The following is a 26,329-nucleotide window of genomic DNA, read 5'->3' as shown; positions in this document are numbered from 1 at the left end:
AGCCACCCAGGGATCCCCGTGCTATATGTTTTTTAAATGGAATTTATATTTATAAAGTTAGAAAGCAGGCAGAATTAATCAGTGGTAATAACCAGTTAGGAGAAGATTACCTTTGGTTGTGAGGAAGCACAGAGGGGACTTCTGGGGTGCTAGCATTGTGTGTTGGCGTGGGACAAATGTGTGCTCATTTTGTAAAGATTCATTTAATTGACCATAAGTGATTTATGCATTTTTCATATTGTTATATTTCCATGCAAAGTTTACCTGAAAAAAAAAAAAAAAACAGCATGTGTTATGTAAGTCTGCCTCTGTTCATTCACAAGAAATGAGTATTATCTTAGGTAATTACTGTAATTACTAGGACATCTAAGATCTTAAATGCCTAAAAAGATTGCAAATAAGCAGGATTAAAATATAATAAGTAAAGCAAATATTTATATGAGTGAGTTTTGGCATTTTATCTGAAATTTTAAAAAAATTACAAATGAGATTAGCTATAATACTCATTTTCTGTTGTATAAGTAGCTCTAACTTTATGAATTTACCAATATAAAATCTAAGCCCTAAGTTGTTTTAAATGTTTTTGATGGAAACTTCAGGTCTCTTACATACATCACAAATATTCTGTGACCACAGGCCAACTGTGCAGGAAGATGGCGGAGATGTTATCTATAAAGGCTTTGAAGATGGCATTGTCCAGCTGAAGCTCCAAGGTTCTTGTACCAGCTGCCCCAGTTCAATCATTACTCTGAAAAATGGAATTCAGAACATGCTGCAATTTTATATTCCAGAAGTGGAGGGTGTAGAACAGGTATGCCAATATTATATGACACTTGAAATTCAATATTAAAATAAATTTTGGGGGGGAGAAAAAAGAAATTTGTCACCTTACATATTCTTCAGGGCCTGGAACTTTGTGTTATAATTGTTATCAGACTTGAAGATTCCTTATTTTAGAATTCACTTTAGTGTTATGAATACCTACTATTTGCCAGGCCTTTTTTACAAATATTATTTCTTTAATCTCACAACACAGTATTGAGTAAAGCATTCCCATTTTACATATAAGGAAATGGAGACTCAGAGGCCATACTGCTGCTCTGGTTGTAGAAAAATTATGAAAAGAGGATTCAAAACATGGAATTTTGTAGATGACAGTTGGAAGTCCTCTCTGGAAGAGCTCCACTATATCATACTTACCTGGGCCAGAGCTCATCGAGAGATCATGCTTTGTTGTATAGTAAAACACTGTACTGAGCAGAGGTATAGCCTGCTAGCATTTTTTTTCTCCCCAAGGTACCTAAGGAATATAGCACAGAACCTTCTCAGCAGTAATAGTGACTTTCACTGCAGCAGCTCTCAACCAAGAGGCTTGGCCTTATGGAAAGAGATTATCAAGGAGGAAAAGAATGGAAATTAGAAATTTGAAAACACTCTTTAGATCGTTCTGTGCCTTTAAGGAGAGGTATCTCCTCAGCTTTTCTGAGAACCACTCATCTGGGTGGTATTAAAGTCTGTCCTTTTGGTACAGTACATGCCATCTCCTCTTTGAAGGTCTTATCAGTCCTCCCCTTGGACTTAGGCTCTGTCTACTTTGGTCCAAAGCCTCTTTGAGTGTGTGTTTCAGATTTATGTTTATGGGGAATTTCCTTGGGAGGTTTGTAATCATATCCAGGTCTTTGTGTTCCTCTCCAACACTTAGTCCTGTGTGTTTCTTTGTATTACAAAGTATTTGGAAGTATTTTTCCAAATTTAGGAATGTTGTGCCTAAAAAAGGAGGTGATTGACAAAATTATTTGGATTGAATGTTGCTGAGATTATAAAATATCCATTCCTTGGAAATAAATATCCATTTGTACCCAACTCAAAAGAGAAACTATGAGAGAAGTACTTTTCCATGATAATCTTGGATCAGAATCAGATTCTTCTAGATTTAAAGAAACAAAATAGGGATCCCTGGGTGGTGCAGCGGTTTGGCGCCTGCCTTTGGCCCAGGATGCGATCCTGGAGACCCGGGATCGAATCCCACGTCGGGCTCCGGTGCATGGAGCCTGCTTCTTCCTCTGCCTGTGTCTCTGCCTCTCTCTCTCTCTGTGACTATCATAAATAAAAAAAAAAAAAAAAAAAAAAGACACAAAATGTTCCATTATCTTCTTTGTTCACTTATCCAGGGTGGGGTAGTGAATTGGTAGTCAGGTTATAAACTTGAATTGATGTTTAATTGTAGTAGGTGTGTTGAAAACAAACAAAAATCTTGAGTTTGTGTAACTCTTTTCCTCTCTAAAGGACAACCTTTTATTTTCTGAGTAATATATTATTAACTCATGAAAAGTTACTAATCTTGGGGCACCTGGGTGGTGCAGTTGGTTACGTGTCCACTCTTGGTTTTGGTTCAGGTCTGATCCCAAGGTTGTGACATGGAGCCTCGCCTGGGTTCTGTGCTCAGTGAGGACTCTGCTTCTCCCTCTCCTGCTGCCCCTCCCCCAGCTTGTGCTCTCGCGTGCTCTCTCTCTCTTTCTCTCTCTCTCTTTCTTTCTCTCAAGTAAATAAACCTGTTGTTAATAAATAAATAAATCTTTTCATTTTTAATCGGGTATTCATTAGTATCTTTCTAATAATTTTACATTAAAAATGAAGGTCCTCACATTTTTTTAAGGTATAAAATGAATTTTTATCTGAGTTAAACCAAAATAATTAGTTGTTAGCATGATATTTTATTTCTTTTTGGGGGGATTCATTTTTCTAAGATATATTTTATAATAGTTTGGTATAGCTCCTAAGAATATATTCAAGTAAATAGAATGCTTTGGGGAGAAAAAAAAAACAGTCAATTAACATTAGTCTTGTGACTAGGAAATAAAAAGTTAGTTAATTGTTATGGTCAGTGTCCAGCTGAGACTCTGCTATTAGATTTTTTGGGGATAAGAAAAAGAGACCAGTGCTTAGTTAATTTGCTAATATTAAATTTGCTTCTATGTCATGATACCAGGTTGTGAGACAAACTTTGTGCTTTGGGGGCTGTTGATAGACTTACTCTTACTGGGTTGACATGCATTATTATAGTGTATTTTAGGTAAGCAAGTAATGGTACAATCAGGAAAATAGCAATTTCTAATCCTTAATTCTTAAATTCTCTTTTTTTCTTTCTTTCTTTCTTTTTTTTTTGGTTTTAGGTTATGGATGATGAATCAGATGAAAAAGAAGCAAACTCAACTTAAAATAATTAGAATTTTTGTGGGCCCAGCAATCGGACTTACTGATAATATATACCAAGCATTTATTATTAATCTAAGAAACTTGAGGATTAATAAAATATGCCCTTTTTTCAGAGACTTATATATAAATATTGCATGTTTGCTTTACCTCATATGAGTTATTTATAACATCCTGAATCATCTGTACACGTGGATTTTATCCAAGGATATTTTAATGTTTGTTCTTTATTTCTCATGGTTCCTTCTTTGCATAATATGTGAAGCAGTTCATTTTCTCCCATTTAATTTATTTACTTTTTAAATACAGAATATGGAGAATGCTTTTAAAAATACTGTAAAATGGCTTAGCTCTGTGAAATATCTGAAACTGTCTTTATTGGATTTTTATCTTGCTTAAAAAAAAAGCCCTAACAATTCTGGCTTAAAAATGGTACCTGGCTAGGGGCGCCTGGGTAGCTCAGTTGGTTAAGTGTCTGACTCTTGATTTTGGCTCAGGTCATAATCTCAAGGTTGTGAGAACAAGCCCCACATTGGGCTCTGTGCTGGGTGTGCGGCCTGCTTAAGATTCTCTCTCTCCCTTTCCCTTCGCCTCTCCCCCCCATCTGTCTCTTAAAAAATAGCATCAGGCTGGGAGCCCTAAATGTAGTGGCACATAACTTCTCACTAAAAGACCAAAAAAATAAAAATAAAAAAAAGTTGTAATGCTGAAAACTAATAAAGAACCAAGTTCCAGAATGTAGACCGAATTTCTGTTGATAGAAGAAACAATAGGCTGAATTGAGGGAAAGCTGTCTTAGCATGCTCAGGCTTTATTTTATGAAACAGAATCTCTGGGAAAAGATGAGAAACTGCTTTGGTTCTTCTTCCACTGGCTTCTCCTGATTTAGAGATTTATAATCTGTGCCATGGCAGAAATTTGATCAGTTGTCTTTCTCCCATTTTCAGATATCGAAAATATTAAATTGCATTTCTGTCTCATTGTCTATAATAATTCAGAGACAGTAGTTTACAGACAATATCAGGATAGGAAAGAGGGAAATAGCAGTGGTGGTACATTGTATTTATGGAATTCTGGTTCCCAAAAGCATGGGTAGTCGGATATGGGTAGAAACAGGAATAACTCCAGCATTTGTGAATGCTGGGCTTTAAAGTTTATATTTTTGTCCTTTGGTTCATAAAACCAGACAGTGGGGGGGGGGGGGGGCACCTGGGTGGCTCAGTGGTGGAGCATCTGCTTTCAGTTCAGGTTGTGATCCCGCCAATATCAGGTTCCCCACGGGGAGCGTGCTCTTCCCTCTGCCTGTGTCTCTGTCTCTGTGTGTCTCTTATGAGTAAATAAGTAAATATCTTAAAGAACCAGATAGTGGGATTGGAGAATTTGTTCTCTGAGCTATTATAGATGAATTCAGGTCAGACTCTGGGAATTGCTTTGTAGACTAGACACACGAATGTGCCCTTTAGAAGCTACAGGAAACTGAGACTGTGGAGGAGATGCAGTTAATGACAAGTCCTGGGTATGGCCATGAAATAAGTGGCTGAAGTGGGGGATGAATTAAGATTATTGGAGGACTGGAAATCATGGAACCGAGAGCCCAAGGTATCCGGAAGATTTTCTGCAAAAGGGAGCAGCCATGAGGAACAAAGAGGAGAGATGGGGAAGACCATTCTAGGCATACAGAGCAGTGTAAACAGAGCCTGGAAGCTGTGAAATGTGTTTGGAACTGCAAGGAGCTAAGTATGGCCTGAGTGTAAAGTGAAAGTGCCGACCTGGAAATGGTACAGAAGCAGACGGTGGGCGGAACAGAGTGCTGCGGAAACTAATGCTTGCCCACCCAACATGGACCCCTGCTTCCTACTGAGAGAGGCCCTTTTAATCATCCTGTGGTTGTGATGTGACCACGGAAGGTAGGTCCCACCTCTGGGGATAAATTATAACTAAGTTAAACCAGTCATTTTAATTCCTTTTCTCTTTGCCAGTCCCTAGTCTAGGTGTGGACATACGACCCAGCTCTAGCCAATGAGCTGGAAGAGAGGGTCTGTCTATCAGAGTGTTTTGAGAAGATTTTCTTCCCTGATTAAGAGAAAGTTAAAATATGTAAAGAAGGCTCTTTTCTCAATTCCTTTCTTTCCTTCTTGGAATGCCACAGGCTGAGAACTTGACATCCAAGGCTCTGATAGTCCACTGAGAAAGGCAGGAAGGAAACAAGACCTGGGTCCTTGAGGACATTATGGACTCTTGAGCTGGCCTGGGAACCACCCATTTTCAGAGTATCATGTGACATAAGAGGTTTTCTTGTAATGAACCACGACTATTGGTGGGTATTGTCACCTGCAGCTGATCGCCTCTGACAAAGAGCCCTGGAGGACTTGGTACATAATTTTACTGCTTCTTTATCTGTGGCAGACAGTGCCAAATACCGATTTTCTAATGAAAACAAATTCATATATTTTTAGGGACACTTGGGGGGCTTAACAGTGGTTAAGCGTCTGCCTTTGGTTCAGGGCATAATTCCGGGGTCCCGGGATCGAGTGGGAGCCTGCTTCTCCCTCTGCCTGTGTCTCTGCCTCTCTCTCTGTGTGTCTCATGAATAAATGAATAAAATCCTAAAAAAAAGAAATATATTTTTAAATTAATTGAGCCACTTTTTTGACCAGAAATTAATTTAGAAGGTGTGGTTTCATCAGGTAAAAGTTTTTATTTTTGAATGATTAAATTATACTTAATTTTCTCCTATATGGTCCCCAAAAAGGGAAGTAACCATTCACATTAGTTGTGCTTGGTGAAAACAAAAATTTTAGCCACCCCCCCTACAAATGTATAAAATCTTGCAAGTATGATTGAAAACACTTTATAAATGTGGGACATTCCAGTAGGTATTTGAAAGGAAAGTTGTTGGGTAAGAGTCAGCCAAGCACTTGGAGGATTTTTTTGCTAATGAAAATTAGAATGACATGCTATCCAGAATGACAAGGAGCAAAATATTTAAAAATAGCAAACTTAACAGAAGAAATAAAATAAAAATAGCAAACTTCCATTGGCATTCACTACATGACAAACACTATTCTCAGCACCTTATATTTGTGAAGTCATTTAATCCTATGAGATTGGGAACTGTTACTGTCCCCGTGAGGCACAGGGAGAGGTACGGTTTCCACTGCCTCGTACAGCTTTAGTGGGAAAGCAGGCCTCCTGGCTGCAGACCCTTGTGCACACTGCTGCTCTACTACTACTTTGCCTTAAGGGGATGGTACCTAATTCCCCTCCTGATGGAGGAGCGAGCACTCCTTGCCTCCGTAGGTGCGGTTTTCTAGTGGGCCAAAGTCTTTTCCGTCTTGCCTTTGCTCCTGACCCTAATGGGCCAACGCAGTGGCGTGTGCATGTGTGATCCCCCGCCTCCACCTCTCCCCAGCAGTGTGAAGCCAAGCTGCTCTTCAGTCCAGTGGGAATTTACATTCCTTTGGGAAAACCCAGCTTTATATTCCATTTCCCACACTGGAGGAAGTTATCTGTGGCATCTCCACAGGGCATCTGCAGACTATGCAGGAATGCCTTTGTATCACCCCCCACCCCCAAAAGAATCTTAGGAAATCCTTTTTTTTTTTTCTATCACCTTACATTTCTAGTGATTTTTCAGCTTGAGGCAGCTCCCTTGATGGTCTGCTTCCATTGCAGCTCTGTTCGCATTCTGCAGAACAGAAATGGTAGATAGGACCAGTTAATCTCATGGTTTCCTACACGTGGACTGCTCCTTGGCAGTACAATGAGTTTCCTTCTAGCAGAGCTAGAAGGAACTCTGCCCTAGGTTCTGCCTACTAGGGAAATTTGGAGGCACCCCAGAGGGGAAAATAGGGGAATATGTTAATTCTAGCTGGAGTCAGCATCCTTTGTTCCTAAATGTGAGGTTTCCTGGTGCGGGTGTCAAGGCTGTGGTCATCCGATGTAGTGGGCATCTTTTGCTTGTGTCTCCAGGTGTCAGTTCTTTCTTTTTTTTTTTTTTTGGCAACACCTTCCCTTTTCCTTTGAAGAAAAGTAGTCCACGCCGTGCTGGGGGACTTGCTGGCTCTTGTAGACAGTGTGTGCCTCTGGTGACTCGGTTTGGTGCTGGTGGAACTGTCCAATCACAGTGTCCTGCCCTTTGCCACTGGATGAGTGGGGTGTACAAGCCTACATTGGACCTATCAGAATCCTTGCCTAGAATATGAAAAGTGAGGATGGAGGAGTAGACTCTCTCTCCGTGGACTGCAGGCTATAAAGATGTGATTCCAGAGCTGTTTGAGGTTTATTTTCCTGTGCATAAGGTCAGGGAGAGAGAATCGAAGGGGCTTCTGACAACATTGTGTCCCCAGATACAGGTGTGCCTGAAGCTGTGTCGCTGACCTTTCCAATGACTTTAGCCAACAAATCCCCACCCCCACCCCCATAGCTACATCGAGTGGATTTCTATTATTTGTCCTTAAAAGCTCTATCCTTTAGAATTTTAAAGCAAATACCTATATTCACCATTGAGAAGATCAGTAAGATCAATTTTATGTAAATGTATTAGGGTTCTCCAGAGACACTGATTGCATCTATTCACCTCTCTACTGATCCATAAGTATTTATTTCAAGGAATTGTTTCATGTAATTATGGAGGCTGGCAAGTCCGAAATCTTCGGGGTGGGTGTCACACTAGACACAAGGGAAGAGCCAGGGTTGTAGTTCAAGTCCAGAGGCTGGCTGCTGGCTAATTCCTTCTTACTCCAGGTCAGTCTTTCGTTCTACTCAGGTCTTCAGCTGATTGGATGAGGCCCGCCTCCATCATAAAGAGCAATCTGCTTTACTCAAAGGCCACTGGTTTAAGTATTAGTCTCATCCAAAAGCACCCCACATAAACATCCAGGATAGCGTTTTACCAAGTCTGGGCACCGTGGCTCAGCCAAGTTGATAGACAAAATTAACCATGATAGGGATCCCTGGGTGGCGCAGCGGTTTGGCGCCTGCCTTTGGCCCAGGGCGCGATCCTGAAGACCGCGGATCGAATCCCACGTCGGGCTCCCGGTGCATGGAGCCTGCTTCTCCCTCTGCCTGTGTCTCTGACTATCATAAATAAAAAAAAATTAAAAAAAAAAATTAACCATGATAGAGGGCGGAGTCTGCTTTTAGCACCAACTTGTTTCTGATCCCTTCTTCATATCTTGGCCCCCTCTCTCTGCATTATCACACTCAATTCCAGATGCCCTTACGTTCCCTTTTTTGCCTAGTGTCATCAACCACGGTGATCTGTCCAGATCTGCCTTCTTTCTAATTTCAGGATCAACTTCATCCACATCAAAACTCTCATTTCCTCAGTGACCTTCTCATACTTGGATCCAAATGAAAAATAACCCTATATCTAGGGTCACTGTGAAGTGTTAATAGATGATAATGACTTAATGTAGATCTCCTGGGGGAAGGGGAGGTGCTCTGCCTTGAATATAGACATACAAAGCATTTAGGCAATGTGATTCGTAAGGAATGGAGGTAATTTTGGACAAGGGAACTTTGCGGACCCCTTAAAGTCCCATTTTGTGACTAGTTCTCTATAGTCATGCCCTGTTTAACACCCGGTTACCTTTTTAATGCTTCCTTTCAAAAAGCAAATGCAAAGGTGAAAAAGTATCATAGTCCATTCGTAGGGAACTAGTTCGGTGTGGCCAGACCATGAGCTGCTTGCTTGAGCAGAGTGGTGGGAAATGATGCCAGACCATGAGCTGCTTGCTTGAGCAGAGTGGTGGGAAATGATGCATCCTAACTATGTGTGTACATGGGAGTCTGGACTTAATTCTGCAGGTGAGGGGTACCCACTGAATCAGGAAGACACAGAATCAGATTTGTGTTTTTGGAGGGTCACTGTGGTGTGAAGGTGTGTAGGATGAATTGGGATGGCGACAGAACCAGAGGGGTTCACTGAAGGGGTCTTTCTGAGGCCCTGACTGGTGCCTTTTATTCTTGTGTTCATATCTTCCATCTCATGGGCCTTATTGGCTCCATCTGTTTCTTTTATACCATCATCTTCTCTGTCTGCCGGGGTACATTTCTTCACAAAACTCCCTAAAAATTGGGACATTGATGTCTCTGGTCCCCATATTCTTGTTATGCACAGGCCTTTCTTAATTGAAATATAGCAGACATACATTATATTAGTTTCAAGTGTACAGCAGGATGATTTGGTGTATGTATATGTTGTAAAACAGTCATAAGTCATGTTTACACTCATTATCAAACATAGTTACAATTTTTTTTTATAAAAACTTAAGATTTATTCTCCCAGCAACTTTCAAATATACATGGAGTATTATTAACTATAGTTACCATCCCGTTCATTACATTCCTAGGACCTAGAACTGAAAGCTTGTTGCTAGGCCCTCTTTATTGTGATGACTTTATTCCTAACTGTTATTGTAAATTAGGTAAGGGATAACAAAAATCATAATCAGGGCAGCTGGGGTGGCTCAGCAGTTTAGCCCTTTGGCCCAGGGCGTGATCCTAGAGACCTGGGATCCAGTCCCACATCGGGCTCCCTGCATGGAGCCTGCTTCTCCCTCTGCCTGTGTCTCTGCCTCTCCCTCTCTCTCTCTCTTTGTGTCTCTCATGAATAAATAAATGAAATCTTTAAAAAAAAATCACAATCATGGGGACATTTAAAAATCTTTTTTTTTTTTTTAAAAAAAAGGATTCTATCCATTTATTTGAGAGAGAAAGTATGCACAGTGCACATGCGAGTGGGGCATGGGGCAGAAGGAGAGAATCTTTAAGCAGACTACCCCATGAGTAGAGAGCCCCACTTGGGGCTTGATCCCGTGACCCATGAGATCATGACCTAAGCTGAAACCAAGAGTCTGAGGCTTAGTCGACTAAGCCACTCAGGCGCCCCCATTTAAAAAATCTTATAAACCTATTTTAATTATGGTTCTTCCTTTCTTTAGAAATGGCAGATGGAAGCCCTTATAGCTTCTGCCCATCAGGCTGTTTGGCATGGAGGAGACTGAGAGCCATCAGGTTTAACAGGACGGATCTGTGAACAGAGAAATGGACGCACATGAAGAGATGATGGACGGCACCCTCCTTACCATCATTCCTTTTTTTTTTTTTTTTTTTAAAGTTCAGTTAGTTAGTTCAGAACTTTTGATGAGGAGAGAAAATCTTTTCCATTTCTTCGGCTGTTTGAATTAGACCCAGATGTCCCATTTCCTTCACAGATCATTTATTTTCTTCTCTAGCCCCTATTCCCAAAGGTCCAGCTAAGGCACAGCTCTGCAGAGATGGGGGTCAGACAAACAGAGTTCTTTCACATTAGTGTCTTGGCTGGAGCATAGTTATAAAGGGCTCTTTGTTGCCTTGGGTTGGGAAAATATTGGCTTTCAAAGTTTCTCTCACCTCTTCCTTGCCATACATCCTGCTGGGCAGAAGGCCATCAGGCTTCCAGTTGGCATGTCTAAAGAAATGAAGAACCCACAGTATTATTAACTATAATCACCAAAGAGGCAAAGTATGATTACAGTGTTTGAACAATATCTTTGTGCACCGCTCACAACCCTGTTGATGCCAGAAAGAAAGTGCCAGCAGTTAACACCGATGTTCTCGTGCTCAAACTAAAATACTATGGAACCCTTTGCTTTTCTCTTCCGTTTGTTACCTTGACTCCTTGGCAATATCACCGTGGTCCTGCTAGAAACTTAGATGAGGGTTGTGTGGCTAAGAAGTACATCCACAGTCTTTTGCCTCTTGAACTAAGAAATGTGTATTAACAAGCAGCTCACTGTTTTTTGTTTTTTGTTTTTAAACGTTGCTCTGGGTTCGTTTAGGGGCTTAAGGGCCTGAAATGTTAAAGGGCTCTTAGGTGATAAATACTTCATTTAAGTGTAACATTTCTAGCCTCTCTTTGAGGCAAGTAATAAAAAGGCATTTTTTGGGAGGCATCTGGGTATTTTAGTGGTTGATCATCTGCCTTTGGTTCAGGTCATTATCCCCCGGTCCTGGGACTGAGGCCCTCTGCCTGTGTCTCTGCCTCTCTGTGTCTCTCATGAATAACTAAAATCTTAAAAAGAAAACCATATATATATTTTCCCTTTAAGAGAATCTGAAAAGCCTTTTCTTTGTTCACTTGATCATATAACCAGTCATAGGAAGTCAGTTCTGCTAATATGGCTTTTTCCACTCATTGAAAAACATTTTTTTTTAAAGATTTTTATTCTTTTCTTTTTTTAAGTACTCTCTACTCTCAAAGTGGGTCTCAAACCCATGACCCCCAAGATCAGGAGTCGCAGGCTCCACTGACAGCCAGCTAAGCGCCACAAAAACATTTTCAGGTACTGGGTTGTGCTAGGGTTTATACTAGGTGCAAAGGCTTGTTCTGGCCTCAAGGAACAGCCGGGTAGGGAAACACACAAAAAGTAATAAAATGTCACAAGTATATTGATTTAAAGGGGCCAATTCAAAGAATCAGAGGTTGATCCATGTCCTTAAGCCCATCTAGGGAGACAATCGGTTTTCCCCAACAGGTGGCAGTTGGGTAGAGAGGGGGTGGGGATTCCACGAATACTCCTATGTGGAAAATAGTGGGGGACGACGGCCTGGTGGGGAAGTGGGGCATGAAGGGCTGGAAGGTGGGGTGGGAGGGGAGCCAGCGTGCAACGACCGGTATCTCGGGCCAGGAGTCGGGGCCTGTTCTCTGTGCCAATCAAGTTTTTATTTGATCATAATCTAGAGCCATTAGTAGTTAGATGACCACCTCCAGGTGGCTAGAGGTCCCACGGACACCTTCCTAGAGCAAGAGCAAGCGCTCCGGTAACAGATTCTCAGAAACCTCCGCTCTCTCTGGTTAAGTGTCTCTTGGGGCAGGAGTGGGGGGGGGGGGGGGGGACAGATTCACAGAACTAAGGGTCAGTGTCTGGGCAGTTCCTGGCCCTCGGGTGGCCGCGGGAGCCGGGGCCAGCACAGCTCCGCAAGGCCGGGAGCTCAGGGCCCTGGCGCTGGGCTCTGCCTCGCTGGGGGCCCGGGGGTGCGGGGTACCCGGGGCAGGGGTGCGGCGGGAGTGCGGAGTATGGGGGGGACGGAGGGGGTGCGGGGCCCGGGGGTGCGGGATGCAGGGGGTGGTGCGGAGTATGCGGGGGCGGAAGGGGCGGGGCGCGGGGATGCGGGGTGCGGGGGACGGAGGGGGTGTGGGGCCGGGGGGGGGGGCAGAGGGGGTGCGGGATGCGGGGGGGGCGGAGTATGCGGGGGGCGGAAGGGGCGGGGCACGGGGGGCGGAGGCGCGGGGATGCGGGATGCGGGGGCGGCGCGGAGGGAGTGCGGGGTCCGGGGTCCGGGGTCCGGGGCCCGGGGGCGGGGGGGGGGGGGCCGCGCCTGCCACAGCCCGCGTAGGTCGGGCGCGGGGTCTGCGGGGCCCGGGAGGACGCGGCCGCGCAGGGCGCTGGTCGTGGAGGCCCGCGGCGCCGCCCCCGGCTCGCGGGGTTTTCGTGGCGGCTCCTGGGCTGCGCGCCCGCCCCCCGCTCCCCCCTCGGCGCTCCCCCCTCGGTGCTCCCGCCGGGCCGGCCGCGCGGCAGGCTGGTGGCGCCCGCGGCTGCGCACGCGTCCCCGCTGCCCGCTGCCCGCTGCCCGCTCCCAGCTCCCCGCTCCCCGCGGCCGGCGGCCCCCGCGGCTGCCACGTCTCCGCCGCCCGCTGGCCTGCGCGTGCGTGCGCCCGGGGGCGGGGCGGGGCGGGGCGGCGCGGGGGGCGGGGCCGGCGTGAGCGGCGGCGGCGCGGGCCAATGGGGGCGGCGGGCGGCGGCGGCGGCGGCGCGGTGCGCGCGGGGGGCGGGGCCGGCGGCAGTTGCAGGCGCGCCCGGGAGGCCGACCGCGCGGGCGTCGCTTGGGCCGTCGCATCCCCGCGGGTCGCGTCGCCGGGCCCGGGCCCCCTCCTCGCCGGCCGCCCCGGAGGCTCGTGTGCGCGCCGCCGCCCCCCGCCCGCTCCCCGCCCGCCGCGGGCCGGGCCGCCTGCATCATGTGCGGTAAGGGGGCTGCGGGCGGGGGGCTGCGGGCGGGGGGCGTGTGCGGGCGGGGGGCGCGGGCGGGGGCGGGGCGGGCCCGGGGCGGCCTGGGGGCCGGGGGCGCGCGGGGAAGGGAGCGGCGGGGCGGCCCCGCGTCCCGGGGCGGCGACGGGCGAGGGAAGGGGCCGGGCGGCGTGGCCTGCGAGGACCCGGGCGGGCGGGCGAGCGGGGCCACCTGTGGAGCGGCGGGGGAGCCCTCGGACCTGCCCTGCGCCCGCCAGCGCTCGCCTTCCCGGACCGGCCCCGCCGCCGCTCGCTCCGGGCAGACCCCGGGGAGTCGCCGCGCGCCGCACCACCCCGCCCCCGCCCGCGGCGCTGGCCCGGGGGGAGCCCCCGACCTGCCCACCTCCGGGCCGCGCCGGTGCTCCCGTCGGGTGCGCCCGCCCCCGGGACCGCGGCCCTAACCTGGGGAGCGCCCCCCACCCACCTGCCCACCTCGCTGGTGCTCCCGTCGGATGCGCCCGCCCCGGGACCGCGGCCCTAACCTGGGGAGTGGGGCCCCCCCCCCCACCTGCGCACCTGCCCACCTCCGGGCCGCGCCGGTGCTCCCGTCGGAAGCGCCCCGCCCCCGGGACGGCGGCCCTAACCTGGGGAGCGCCCCCCACCCACCTGCCCACCTCGCTGGTGCTCCGGTCGGAAGCGCCCGCCCCGGGACCGCGGCCCTAACCTGGGGAGTGGGGGCCCCCCCCACCTGCCCACCTGCTGTCGGAAGCGCCCGCCCACCAGCGACGATAAACGTTTCGATAAACGTTTCTCCGAGAGCAGTTAAAACGCAGCTGGTCGCCCTCGGCCACCCCGACCCGGCGGTGTCAACCTAAAGCCCGTCCTGACGGGCAGGGCCGCAGGCACGTCCGAGGGGATGGACAGGCCCGGAGGAGGGATTCGCTCGGCCGCTGTCGGTATTATTATAGCGCCTGAATGGAAATTAGGACTCACCGCAAGCCTGGGAGAAGGAACGTGGGATTGTAAAAGAAGCGACGCTACCTGGGAATCTTGCCCTTTTCTTTCTTTCTTTCTTTTTTTTTTTTGTATATTTTTTTTATTGGAGTTCAGATTGCCCACATAGAGCGTAACACCCGGTGCTCATCCCGCCAGGTGCCCCCTCGGCGCCCGTATTCCTCACGGCCCTTTGGGAGAACATCCCAGCAGGATGTGGCTTGTACTCAGTAGTGTCGATTTTTCCTGTATCGTATTGAAACTTTTTTTTTTTTTTAAGATTTTGTTTGATTATTCACAAGAGACACACACACACATAGAGGCAGAGACACAGGCAGAGGGAGAAGCAGGCCCCACGCAGGGAGCCGGACGTGGGACTCGATCCCGGGTCTCCAGGGTCACGCCCTGGGCCGAAGCCGGTGCTAACCCGCTGAGCCACCTGGGCTGCCCCCTGTGTTGAAACTTTATGATAGTTTCAGCTTCTGAAAATGAGGAGCACTTTTACATTCAGAGTAGGTGGAAAAGACAAAACAGAAACATCTATAATTTCTGAAATTATTAGACTAGGGCTGACCTAAGGGTCAGTTATGCTTTGGCTGTGTCTGGTTAGTAGAGTGGTTTTGAGAAACACATTATTTAGTTTGTGGCTGTGAAGTAGTGAATCTGCAAAACCGGTTAATCCCTAAGACGCTTCATTTGGTCATTGACTTTTCCAGAATGATGAGGTGTGTGCCTAGGTGAGTACGTGGCGATCTGGTTGCAGGTGGTTTCTTCTTCATCCTGTTTCAGGAAAGAGAGAGAGTACCATAAAAAAAAAAAAAAAAGTCAGATTTGCTTTAGAAAGGTTCAGATAAGGGGAAGCTTTGGGGTGGAGACTAGATAAGTAGTTTTCACACAGCCACCGTGCCCATTTCATAATTTTACTGCTCAGGAAACGCACTGGTTATAAAGAAATAGTACTTGAAACATTTCCAAGGTGCTGCTTTTAACCCAGAGCAGAGTTTTGCATGATTCCAGGAATAGAGTTCAGGATTTATTTCTTCTTTAATGTAAATTTTGAAACTTAACTGTCAAGAGGATGAGACTTTGTATTTATTTTCTTCCTATATCTCAATCATTGAAATAAAAATTTTTTTAAAAGATTTTATTTATTTATGAGAGACACACGGGGCGGGGGGTGGGGGGGAGAGGCAGAGATACAGGCAGAGGGAGAAGCAGGCTCCATGCAGGGAACCTGATACCGGACTTGATCCCCGGAACTCCAGGACCACGCCCTGAGCCGAAGGCAGACGCTTAGCCGCTGAGCCACCCAGGCGTCCCTGAAATAAAATTTCTAGACAGAGGAAGTGAGTGGGAATGAGATTAGATAGGAACATTTAGAGGTTTACCTTCTTTTTCATCTAACTCCAGCATGGTTAGCATACAGTGTTAACATTAGTTTCAGGTGTAGTGATTGAAGGATTTCATACCTCATCCAGGGATCCGTGATCGGTCACGGACAAGTGCACCCCTTAATCTCCATCTGCTATTTGACCCATTCCCCACCCATGGAAGTTTACCTTCTGATTACCTGCTGCCTATTCCAAGTTTTTCTAAAAGAGCATTTTGTTTCAACACCATACAATGTTGAAGAAGAACGAAGGTGGAAAATTCTGTGATACACTTTTTCCAATCAGATATACTGATAAAACTGTCAAAATGTTTACCAGTTTGTGTTGGGAGGTTAATAGTGTTAATCAGGAAAAAAAAAAATAGATTTGAGCCAAGTAAATTTGGGAAGCAGTAGATTAAAACAGTGTTGAACTTTGGCTTTTTTTTTTTTTTTTTTTTTTGAGGATTTCTTGGAACCTTTAGTGGGCTAAGAAGTGCTGTGAATCTCCCAGAAAATAATAGTGTGCTTGTTTTGCAAGTTAATTTTCTCTTCCTCTTATTCTTGGTTCTTTAGAATACACTCTGTCATTTTTGATTTGTACTACCTTTTGTTTTGGTAAGAGAATGGCAAGTCACTTAAGCTACCCACAGCTTTTAACAGATTGGGCTGCTGTATTATAATCAATGTAGGGTTATACTGTTCTTTTTTTTCTTCTGATTTTTTTTTTTTGTGTGTGTTACTCAAATGCATTTTTAAATTTAGCTTTCTGACTCTGTGCTTGTTCCTTCAACATGTTCAGAACAATGTTCTCCTCTGTAAGCAAAACATGCTTGATCCAGTCACTGACACAGCACACATGGAATCAGCACAGTCTCTGCTAATGTGTTTTTTCATCTTAGACAACCTCATAAGAACTGTAGGTCTCACAGCACAAACGCCTGGAGGTTGGCCTGGGCCAACATGTGGATTTTGGTGCTTTTCCAACCTCCTTGGTATAAAGGTAAAACAGTACTATTACCAGGGGTTTGGGACAGCCTATTTTTGTTAGATGCTGTATTATAGGGCAGTCTATGATGGATGATATGTCAAACATGGGACCATTTTGGAATGGCTCTAGACATTGTCCCCGGAAGACATATCCCTTCTGATCCAATGGTGTGTATATAAATGGAATTTTTGTAAGTGAGGCCATATTTATTTATTTATTTTTTTAAAGATTTATTTATTTATTTATGACAGACAGAGAGAGACACAGGAGGAGGGAGAAGCAGGCTCCATGCCGGGAGCCCGATGCGGGACTCTATCTCCCGACTCCAGGATCGCGCCCTGGGCCAAAGGCAGGCACTAAACCCCTGAGCCACCCAGGGATCCCCTATTTTTTTTTAAGATTTTATTTATTTATGCATGAGAGATAGAGAGAGAGAGATGCATAGACAGAGGCAGAGGGAGAAGCAGGCTCCATGCCGGGAGCCCAATGCGGGACTCCAGGATCGTGCCCTGGGCCAAAGGCAGGCGCTAAACCGCTGAGCCACCCAGGGATCCCGGTGAGGCCATATTTAAAAGCAGTAAGGGAGCTTACAGTTTAAAAGTATCCTGAAATAAATCCTTAAAAAGATTTTTGTAATAACACTAATAGACTTGGAGATATTTGAGGGATGCTGTGATGGGCTGCTAGGATAAACCATAAAACCAATACGTTTAACATATCCTCCTTGAGAATCATACTGGATATAAAGTAGTTGTGAAAGAAAATAATTAACTGCTTAATAAGTATTTCCTCAAATATGTTCCCTGGAAAGGGAGAAGCTAATAGGTGCTGGTTATGAGCAATGGAAGGTGGGAAAGAGTTTTACAACACAGCTGTGGGAAATTCTGCTTTTGGAGATTTGCAAGTAGCAAGAATAAAGTTTCTAGAAAGTTCTACAAATAAACGTGTTAACTTTAACCCAGTATTTCTTTTTTTTTTAATTTTTATTTATTTATGATAGTCACACAGAATGAGAGAGAGAGGCAGAGACACAGGCAGAGGGAGAAGCATGCTCCATGCACCGGGAGCCCGAATTGGGATTCGATCCCGGGTCTCCAGGATCGTGCCCTGGGCCAAAGGCAGGCGCTAAACCGCTGCGCCACCCAGGGATCCCCTAACCCAGTATTTCTTAAACCTTTAATTATGGAACATTTCTTTTACCTTATCCCTATTTAGCATCCTGCAAAATAGTGTTCTCTTTCTGTAGTTTAGGAATTTTTGTATGTTTCAAGTACCTAGAAAGCATTAGAAGATATTGGAAGTGAAGGCTTTATACTTGGTTTGTCCATTGGAGAGATGACTAAAATAAGGAAATTGCCTTCAAGGAGTTGCTGTCTGGTTGGAGGAAACCGTGAATACACAGGTACAACAAGAAATGCAACAGGTGTGTTACTAGGCATTTCTTGTTCACTGTTCCTTGTCATATTTGGACTACAAGTGGATTGAATAGAAATTCAGGGACTAGTTGGGGCAGGAATGTTTCAGGTAACAGGGCAGTACTTTTTTTTTTTAAGATTTTTTTTTTAAGTAATCTTTATATCCAGTGTGGGCCTCGAACTTAACAAACCCAAGATCAAGAGGCATATGCCCTATTGACGGAGCCAGCCAGGCATCCCAGTGGCAGTACTGTTACGTTGAGAAATAGTGCCAGCTGGTAGAGAAATAGTGCACTGTGAGAAATATCACGATGGCATTTACCCAACAGTGAATAGTCAGAAATAGGTTGAGAACTGTTGCCGTGGGGTTTGAAAGAAGAAATAAAAATTCCAGGAAAAGGGGCCAAAGAACAGTGGTTAGAGGCAGAAGAGTTCCAGTGTACTGACTTGGACAGACTCTGCATTCATGTTTAACATTGCAGAGGGAAATTAATTGCATTTGGCTATAAATAAATCATTAGAGGAGCTGCATATATTGAAGGTGGAGAGACTTGAGTTTGTGTCGAGGAGGGTATACGTACCAGCAGAGGAGGGGGTACCGTGGAACTGAGATCCCCTGATGGAGTTGAAAAGTTGAGTTCTAGAGCTGTGGTTCTTTACCTGTAAGCTATGAAGCTACTATGGGTGTTCACTGATTGAGTCATACTCTAGGCATGGTCTGTAAAGTTGTATAGAAGTTGTTCTAGGGGATCCCTGGGTGGCTCAGCGGTTTGGCGCCTGCCTTTGGCCCAGGGCGCGATCCTGGAGTTCTGGGATCGAGTCCCGCGTCAGGCTCCTGGCATGGAGCCTGCTTCTCCCTCTGCCTGTGTCTCTGCCTCTCTCTCTCTCTCTCTATCATGAAGAATAAATAAATCTTAAAAAAAAAAAAGAAGTTGTTCTAGATCATTGCATAATAAAAATTCAACCCACTATTGTGTAGGATTCTCAAAATGTTTTGATGTAATAAGAGGTTCTATATTTAGAAAGTTGAGGAATTGCTAATCAAGAGTTACAGGTAGAAGAGACCGGCTTCGAGGAAATAGCTTGTGAAATACGTTTCTCTGTTTTGAGCTTATAAGGAAGGATAAGGCACCCTGGAGCGGGTTTGCCCAGAGGGAGGGGCCTCTGCCTTGGAAAGCAGCGATGTTCCAGGTGTCTGGTGAGCTCTTGTTGGCCCTTGAAGATCTGGGGGAGAGGGTGTGGATCTCTTGCCAGGCTGTATCTGCGTCCACCCAGGTCTCCAGGGTGAACAGCCTCCGGCATGTTGGAACAACGTAGGAAGGTAGGAGGGTATATACTGTTAAGATGAAAATGAAAGCTTCAGTTCTGTGAGGGTCTACCAGACACTGAGAAAGAACCTGGGAACAGAGAAATGGAGTAGTCTAGATTCTAGCTTTAGAGTAATACCTGGGGAAGTTTGCCAGTTGGACAAGCGGTGAATGGACAGGATTGGCCAGCAAGTGGAGGGCCCGAGATGGAGGATGGACTTGAGGTGGACGGGCTCTGCTACAGGCCTGCTCAGGGACTCAGGAGGAAGAGAGCCGTGGGCCCAGAGGGGCTGCGTGTCAGGATGACGAAAGCCTGTGGTCTGATGGCATTGGTTGGGTGGAAGTGGGAGAGATGGAATGTTTGAAGGGTTGTGAGCAAGAAGGGCATGCTTTTTCTCAGGAAAGTTGATGCCCTAGGTAGGCTGTGAGGGAGGGAGTGTGTAATTAGAGATGTCAGGGTTTGAACAGCGCTTTGGGTTCCAGAGTGTTAAAGGTGCAAGGGAGCTTGTTATGGAGCTTCTGGCAGGGGCGGCCTGTATTTACAAGGTAGGGGATACCTGAACCAGCATTGTGTAAACAGGGAAAAGATTTTAGACAATTAAAATACACTAATAATTGAAATTCCTCATTGTGTCACTCCATATAATTTTTTCTTGGTGTTTTAGGATTATAGAAAAGAGTATCTCAATATTTCCTTTTTTGAGATTTTATTTATCTGACAGAGCACAAGACAACACAAGCAGGAGGAGCAGCAGCAGGAGAGGGAGAAGCAGGCTGAGCAGGGAGCCTGATGTGGGGCTCGAACCCAGGACCCCGGGATCATGACCTGAACTGAAGGCAGATGCCCAACCACTGAGCCACCATGGCGCCCTCAGTATTTCCTCTTTTAAAGGAATCTTACGTTTAGAATGTGCCTCCGTGTTTGTAGTATTGAATATGTATTATGATAAGCATCAAGTCAATATGTATGTGTTTAATTGCAGCATTGTTTGTAATTACAGAGACAGAAAAACCTCAGTCAGGAGTGAAATGATTAGGTAAAAGAAATTTATCAGGGAGTAGTACGTGGCCATTAAATAGAATAGGGTAGATATGTGTATATACCGGCATAAAAAATATCCAACATTTTTAAGTCAAAGAAACAATGTATATAGAGTCATCACATTGATGTGTTAAAGTGTCTTCTAAAACCCTGTACATCTAGCTTTATATAGTGTCGCTAAAGGACAGTATATATACATAGGCTCATAGCTGCAGGATTGGGACAGTTTGTGAGGGATTAACAGTGGATATCTCCCTTGACGGGGGTAGAAAAAGGAGATTTTCACAATTCTGTAGCATTTGTGTAATTTGAATCTTTAATGATGATAATGATGAAATACACTTGCATTGTAAGAAAGATTTTAAAAATGTAAAAATTTAAGTGGAATTGCAGATGGATTTTGATTCAGAAAGTATAAAATTTAGAGAATGAATTTGAACACTTATCACTGATAAATTACAGTGTCTGAGGTTTCAAAATACTGAAGCCGTCAAGGCAAAAAAATAGGTAAAAGTATTCTTATTTACAAGGGCATATATTCAGCCAGGCGTAGGAACTTTAATAATTTAATTAGTCTGCTAAGTTGCATTCTTAGTTTTCTTAGTTTTCTCTCAGTAACGCTTAACAGCCTTTCAACCAAATGTGTCTGTGACCCGGGTCATGTCTGAATATCTTATTAAGCGAGGTGTCATTGGTGCTTTCATGTCACTGAATTTAAGTTGCAGTTTTCCAAGAGTGATACCTGTAAGTGCAAACATCTCCACTTAGGCAGATACTTATTCTGAGAATATTCTATTAATGAGCGAACTTATACCGGAAGCACACGGTGATTTAGGAGTAGAAAGTCTCCTGCGCTCCATACGACTGCTGTGTGTGATATTGGAGCAATTACCGGAGAGCAACGGAAAGCTGATTTTTAGGCTTTTAGTAGTTAACCTAAAGCAAAGCTGTTTATGGGAGGTTTGAAAAGACAAGTCAAAGATCTGAAATGGGGCTCACGCTAGTGATTTCTACCGTGATAAGTACCATTTTGAGTTGTGAATGCCTCCCTTGTGAACATGCCCCACATGTGTGATTGGCTGGTTATTTGCCATTGTGTTTTCCCAGCTACCCCATGAATACACGTAACCCACTAATCCGAGCAGGTGCGCTGTGTCCGGTCAACAGTCCTGGCAAGGGGCTGAGCTGTGAAGTGGACAGGTTCAGTCTCTTCTTTATCTCTCATTTCTCTAAGCAGGGATGACTTAGGTTAATCCCTTCCCCCTGTTATTTCTTCACCCAACTCTGTTACTTGATCTTTGAAAACTTCTCTATATACATTGTCTTTTTCTTCTTTTCAGTTCCTGCCTGGTTATGTAGGGAGAAATGTTGCTCCAGCTTCTTCCTCTGTTCCTCCTTTTCTTTGTTCCAAGAGTAAACCAAAAAATGACAGTGATGATTATAGATAATAGTAGTGCTTCCTCTCAAGGAAAGGGCAGGTTTTGAATTGGAACATGATATATGATATTTTATTGAATCTAAGGTGCCACTGATTGGGAAATGCACTGTTATTATGTACATCACAAAGAAAGAGAATATGAATGTTTTAAAATCCCTGCTGTCAGTGTCTGAAACCCTGAAAAGTATTCAGAAGATGCTTTCAGAATATGATGGTCTAGATGATATAATTGTATTTACCAGTGACAGTCTTAACACTAATAAGGGACCTATGGATGATATAAAATACATACATGCATTGTGTATAATTCTTACTTCCAATTTTTTTTTTTTTTTTGGTGATTTTATTTATTCATGAGACACACACAGAGGCAGAGGAGACACAGGCAGAGGGAGAAGCAGGCTCCACGCAGGGAGCCTGATGCAGGACTCGATCCCAGGACCCTGGGGTCACGCCCTGAGCCAGAGGCAGATGCTCAACCCCTGAGCCCCCGCCAGGTGTCCTGCCTCCAATATTAACCTAACTCAATCAAGTCTTTAGGTCTGTCTTCCAGTCTCCAGGAAATAGAAGGAATAGAGGAATCAGCACACTATACTGTGTGGAAACAGACACAGCTAGAGGGTGAGACATTCAACAAGAAAATTGGCCACAGCTTGTCAATAAGTAGGTGTCTTAGGAAAAACAGGGCAGTAGGGGAGAGATCATTCTGGATTTGAAGAGACTTTTGTGATATAATAATCAAATGGGAGGTATGATCCTTTATTACATCCTAGAATGAACAATCAGCTGTAAAAGATTTTTTTTATAATAGGGAAATTTTATCTTATTATTTTAGAAGGTTTTATTTATTATTTGAGAGAGAGACAGCAAGAGAGAGCAAGCATGGGGGTGGTGGAGGGGCAGAGGCAGAGGGAGAAGCAGGCCAAGACCCCCACCCAGCAGGGAGCCCAATGGGGACTCGATCCTAGGACCCTGGGATCATGACCTGGTTAAGTGTACGCTGAAGGCATACACTTAACCGACGGAGCCACCAGGTGCCCCAGGGAAATTTTAAATATGAACATTGTATTAGGTGGGTGGTGTTAGCATTATCTTCTTAGGTATAACAATCAGTTTTGCAGAAAATGTCCTCAAATTTTGTTACTTTGCTTTTATTCTTAACGATACAATTGACTGTTAAACGACATGGGGTTTGGAGTGCCTGCCCTCACCCCTCTTCAAAGGAAAGTCCAAGTATAACTTTGGACTCCCCGAAAACTTAACTCCTAATAGCCAGCTGTTTACTGGAAAGCTCACCAATGACATAAACCTCACATGTTTTGTATGTTACATGCTTTGTATCACATACAGTATTCTTAGAATAAAGTAAACTAGAGAAAAGAAAATGTTATTAGGAAAATCATAGAGAAAATATGTTTACAGCACTGTACTGTATTTATTGGAGAAAATGCACACATGAGTGGACCTGTGCGGTTCAAACCTGCATTCGGGGGCAACTGTACCCTGAAAATAGCAAGGTTTTTCACCAGGTTTCCAATTTTAATTTGGTAGATAGAATGTACACAGGAGACCATCATGAAAATGTTATAACAAAGAAATGAGGCCCAGGAGAGAGGTGCGGTCTGTAGAGCTATTAAGAAAACGTCAGATCCATCTGGAATAGCTCTAAAGCAATCAGAAGAAACTTCGGAAATTAGAGAACATCTAGCTGGTGAGGGCTGTAGATGTCCTCACGTGTCAGGTAGGACATACGCAGCCTTTGTGCCGTCGTTGCCCACTTCCTGGTAACACGTGCTGCCGGGCAGCCATGGCTCGCCTTCCCGTTTAGGAAATGGGGCCACTGTGTGGTTCTTCTCCGAGTTCTCTGCAGCCGCTGCCCGTTAACCGGTTCTCGCTCTGAAACCTCTCCTGCCGCCTCTCCGTGAAGCCCGTTCATTTTGCAGAGCGGGAAGTCGAGGCGGGGTGTGTGGTGGAAAGCTTTGGGGGCGTACCTGAGTGAGAAGATGCACAGGATTTCTTCAGTGATTGTGAGTTAACAGATGTTTGGTGTGAGTTTTTATTCATTTCTCAAATAGTTACCATTTTAGAAGTTTGTTTGAAGTGGGGCATTAGCTTAGAAGATACTCTTTCACCATGAAATGATACCCCGAAATGATCTCAACATCCGCATGCTGAGCCAGTGTAAACCAAAGACATTGAAGTTAGAACAGGATTGAGTTCCATGTATTGAAAATCGTGAATTGAATATTGCATCGTCTTTTAAAAAATGTGTTGAATCTATAATTTGTATTAAGGACAGTTGGTTTTATATCTGCATTTAAATTGATTTTTTTAAAATTGGCATTTAATCTTTAATTTTCTATGTGTATTACTTTTACCATTAGAGTTACATTTTTTTTTTAATTTTTATTTATTTATGATAGGCACACAGTGAGAGAGAGAGAGAGGCAGAGACACAGGCAGAGGGAGAAGCAGGCTCCACGCACCGGGAGCCCGACGTGGGATTCGATCCCGGATCTCCAGGATCGCGCCCTGGGCCAAAGGCAGGCGCTAAACCGCTGCGCCACTCAGGGATCCCTACATTTTTTTTTTTTTAAGAGAGGGATGACTCAGTGAATTTTCTGATTTGTGCTGCATTATTGGGATTTGGCAACTATGGATTTCCTCTTTAAGATTTCCTAGAGATGGCAAATGGCTCCTAACAGTGTAATGTATTTCACTGGTTAATAACTTTCAGATGAGCTAGACTGTATCCTCTTTTAGCAGATTATTTAGCTGATGCCCATCACAGTGGTAGAAAGTAGGCTAGTTGAGAATCAGTGTTCTTTAGCTCATTTTTATTACTGTATTATTTTGGGAGAAGATTCATATTCTGTGTATTGTCTTTTAATGGTATAATAAAAATACTTACGTGGAACTGGTAGTTTTCTTAGTGCATTTGATCTTAATCAAATACCAGTGACCTGTGATGAGGGAAAGTGTAGAACTCACTAGTTGGGTTGTTAGTTCACTTCATCTTACAGATACTTTATAAAGGAACAGCAATAACAGCCATCGTACCTGTATAACACATGAAAACTTAAAAAATCTTTACAAATGTAAGGGTTTTTTTTTTTTTTTTTAAAATAATGAATGTGGGTGTCTGGGTGGCTCAGTTGGTTGGGCAACCAGCTTGGTTTTGGCTCAGGTTGTTATCTCATGGGTCATGGCCTCAAGCCCTGCGTGGGGCTCCACTCTCAGTGGGGAGTCTGCTTGAAGATCATCTCCCACTGTACCTCCCTCCACTCACTCACTCTCTCCTTCAAATAAATAAAATCTTTAAAAAAGTAAAAATATGAACGAAATACAGGATTTCTATAACGTTTGGTCTCATACTGCCTTTTTGGGGAAAGTTGTTAATTTTGTTTTGGATTGTAGTGTAGTGGGGCGGAAGAGCATGATAGTTCATTTGAAAAATTGCTCTGTATCGATCCTGATGGTCATACACATCATAGCTTTTTGTTGGATAGTAACATTGTGGTATTTTTAAAAAGATGTTATTTATTTATGGGAGAAAGACAGAGAGTGAGTGGGTGTTAGGGGGAGAGGGAGAGGGAGAAGCATGCTATCCACTGAGCGGGGAGCCTGTGACCTGAGCCGAAGGCAGACACTTAACTGAGCCGCCCAGGTGCCCCACCGTCGTATTTTTGTATGCGGAAATGCTTTAATAGGACGAGCTCTTTACAGAAATAAAGGTATTGCTTCAAATGGAAATGAACACTAGTTCTTATACCCCACAGAATTAATATCTGTATGAATCAGTGACATCATAGTGTCACACAGTTGGGAAGAGGAAAGTTCTTTCATAAAAAATTGACTTGAGGGCAGCCCTGGTGGCTCAGTAGTTTAGCGCCGCCTTTGGCCCGGGGCGTGATCCTGGAGACCCGGGATCGAGTCCCCCGTCAGGCTCCCTGCATGCAGCCTGCTTCTGCCTCTGCCTGTGTCTCTGCCTCTCTCTCTCTCTGTGTCTCTCATGAATAAATAAAATCTTTTTAAAAAAAAAAAGTGACTTGAGCTTTCATTTCCTTATATTTTGATCTTCAGTATTTATACATTTAAGCTATATCCACCCTAGCCAAGCATGGCTATGGAAGACTTCAGGTCACTTTCATGCTGCTGTTTTTAAAATGTGGATTTCCTTACTTTTGTTCTACTGCCTATTTGCTTTTCTGGCTCAGTTCACGTTGTACGAGTCATTTTATTCTAGTTTTGCTCTTCCAAAAAAGGGCTTCTTTTTTGTGAATTCTCCGTAGGTGTTAACATGTATCATGATAGTTGTTTATCTTTTGGTCGTGTCTGGTGAGCAAATGATTCATTCAACAAATGCTGTTTTCCCTTGAGATGATTATATAAATATTTTAGTCCATTTTCCCCTATTATTAAGTTATTTACGTTGTATTTTTCACATCATTGATACTTATTTATGTTTATTCTTACATGTTATTGATACCATAATCATTGGAAATAAGAAAGATTATTCCATTTGTCTCATTTTTTAGGGCCCTTGTGTTGCTTAAAATACTTATTTGG

General features: G+C 44.6%; 2 protein-coding genes across 8 annotated transcripts in view; both read left to right on the top strand.

Annotated features, from left to right (window-relative positions):
• The window catches only part of NFU1 (NFU1 iron-sulfur cluster scaffold), a 31,550-nt gene extending 25,717 nt beyond the window's left edge, over positions 1-5,833 (top strand). For 3 of the 4 annotated variants that reach the window (XM_026017798.2, XM_026017800.2, XM_072746139.1), the window contains 2 exons: positions 637-811; positions 3,174-5,833. In XM_026017798.2, coding sequence (XP_025873583.1) covers positions 637-811; positions 3,174-3,218 — 220 coding nt within the window. In that variant the 3' untranslated portion in view covers positions 3,219-5,833. The remainder of the gene's footprint in view (positions 1-636; positions 812-3,173) is intronic. The other variant, XR_011999336.1, reaches the window with a different exon arrangement.
• A 6,004-nt stretch (positions 5,834-11,837) lies between these two features.
• GFPT1 (glutamine--fructose-6-phosphate transaminase 1) overlaps positions 11,838-26,329 on the top strand; it is a 58,560-nt gene continuing 44,068 nt past the window's right edge. For 2 of the 4 annotated variants that reach the window (XM_072746134.1, XM_072746138.1), the window contains exon 1: positions 13,041-13,223. In XM_072746134.1, the coding sequence (XP_072602235.1) occupies positions 13,217-13,223 (7 nt within the window). In that variant the 5' untranslated portion in view covers positions 13,041-13,216. Of the gene's footprint in view, positions 12,055-13,040; positions 13,224-22,800; positions 23,788-26,329 lie in introns of those variants that run through there. The other 2 variants (XM_072746135.1, XM_072746137.1) reach the window with 2 other exon arrangements.

The sequence above is a fragment of the Vulpes vulpes genome, unplaced genomic scaffold, assembly GCF_048418805.1.
Source record: "Vulpes vulpes isolate BD-2025 unplaced genomic scaffold, VulVul3 u000000657, whole genome shotgun sequence".
NCBI classification, from domain to species: domain Eukaryota; kingdom Metazoa; phylum Chordata; class Mammalia; order Carnivora; family Canidae; genus Vulpes; species Vulpes vulpes.
Note: the sequence above shows the minus strand (reverse complement) of the source record. Positions and strands in the feature narration are given on the sequence as shown.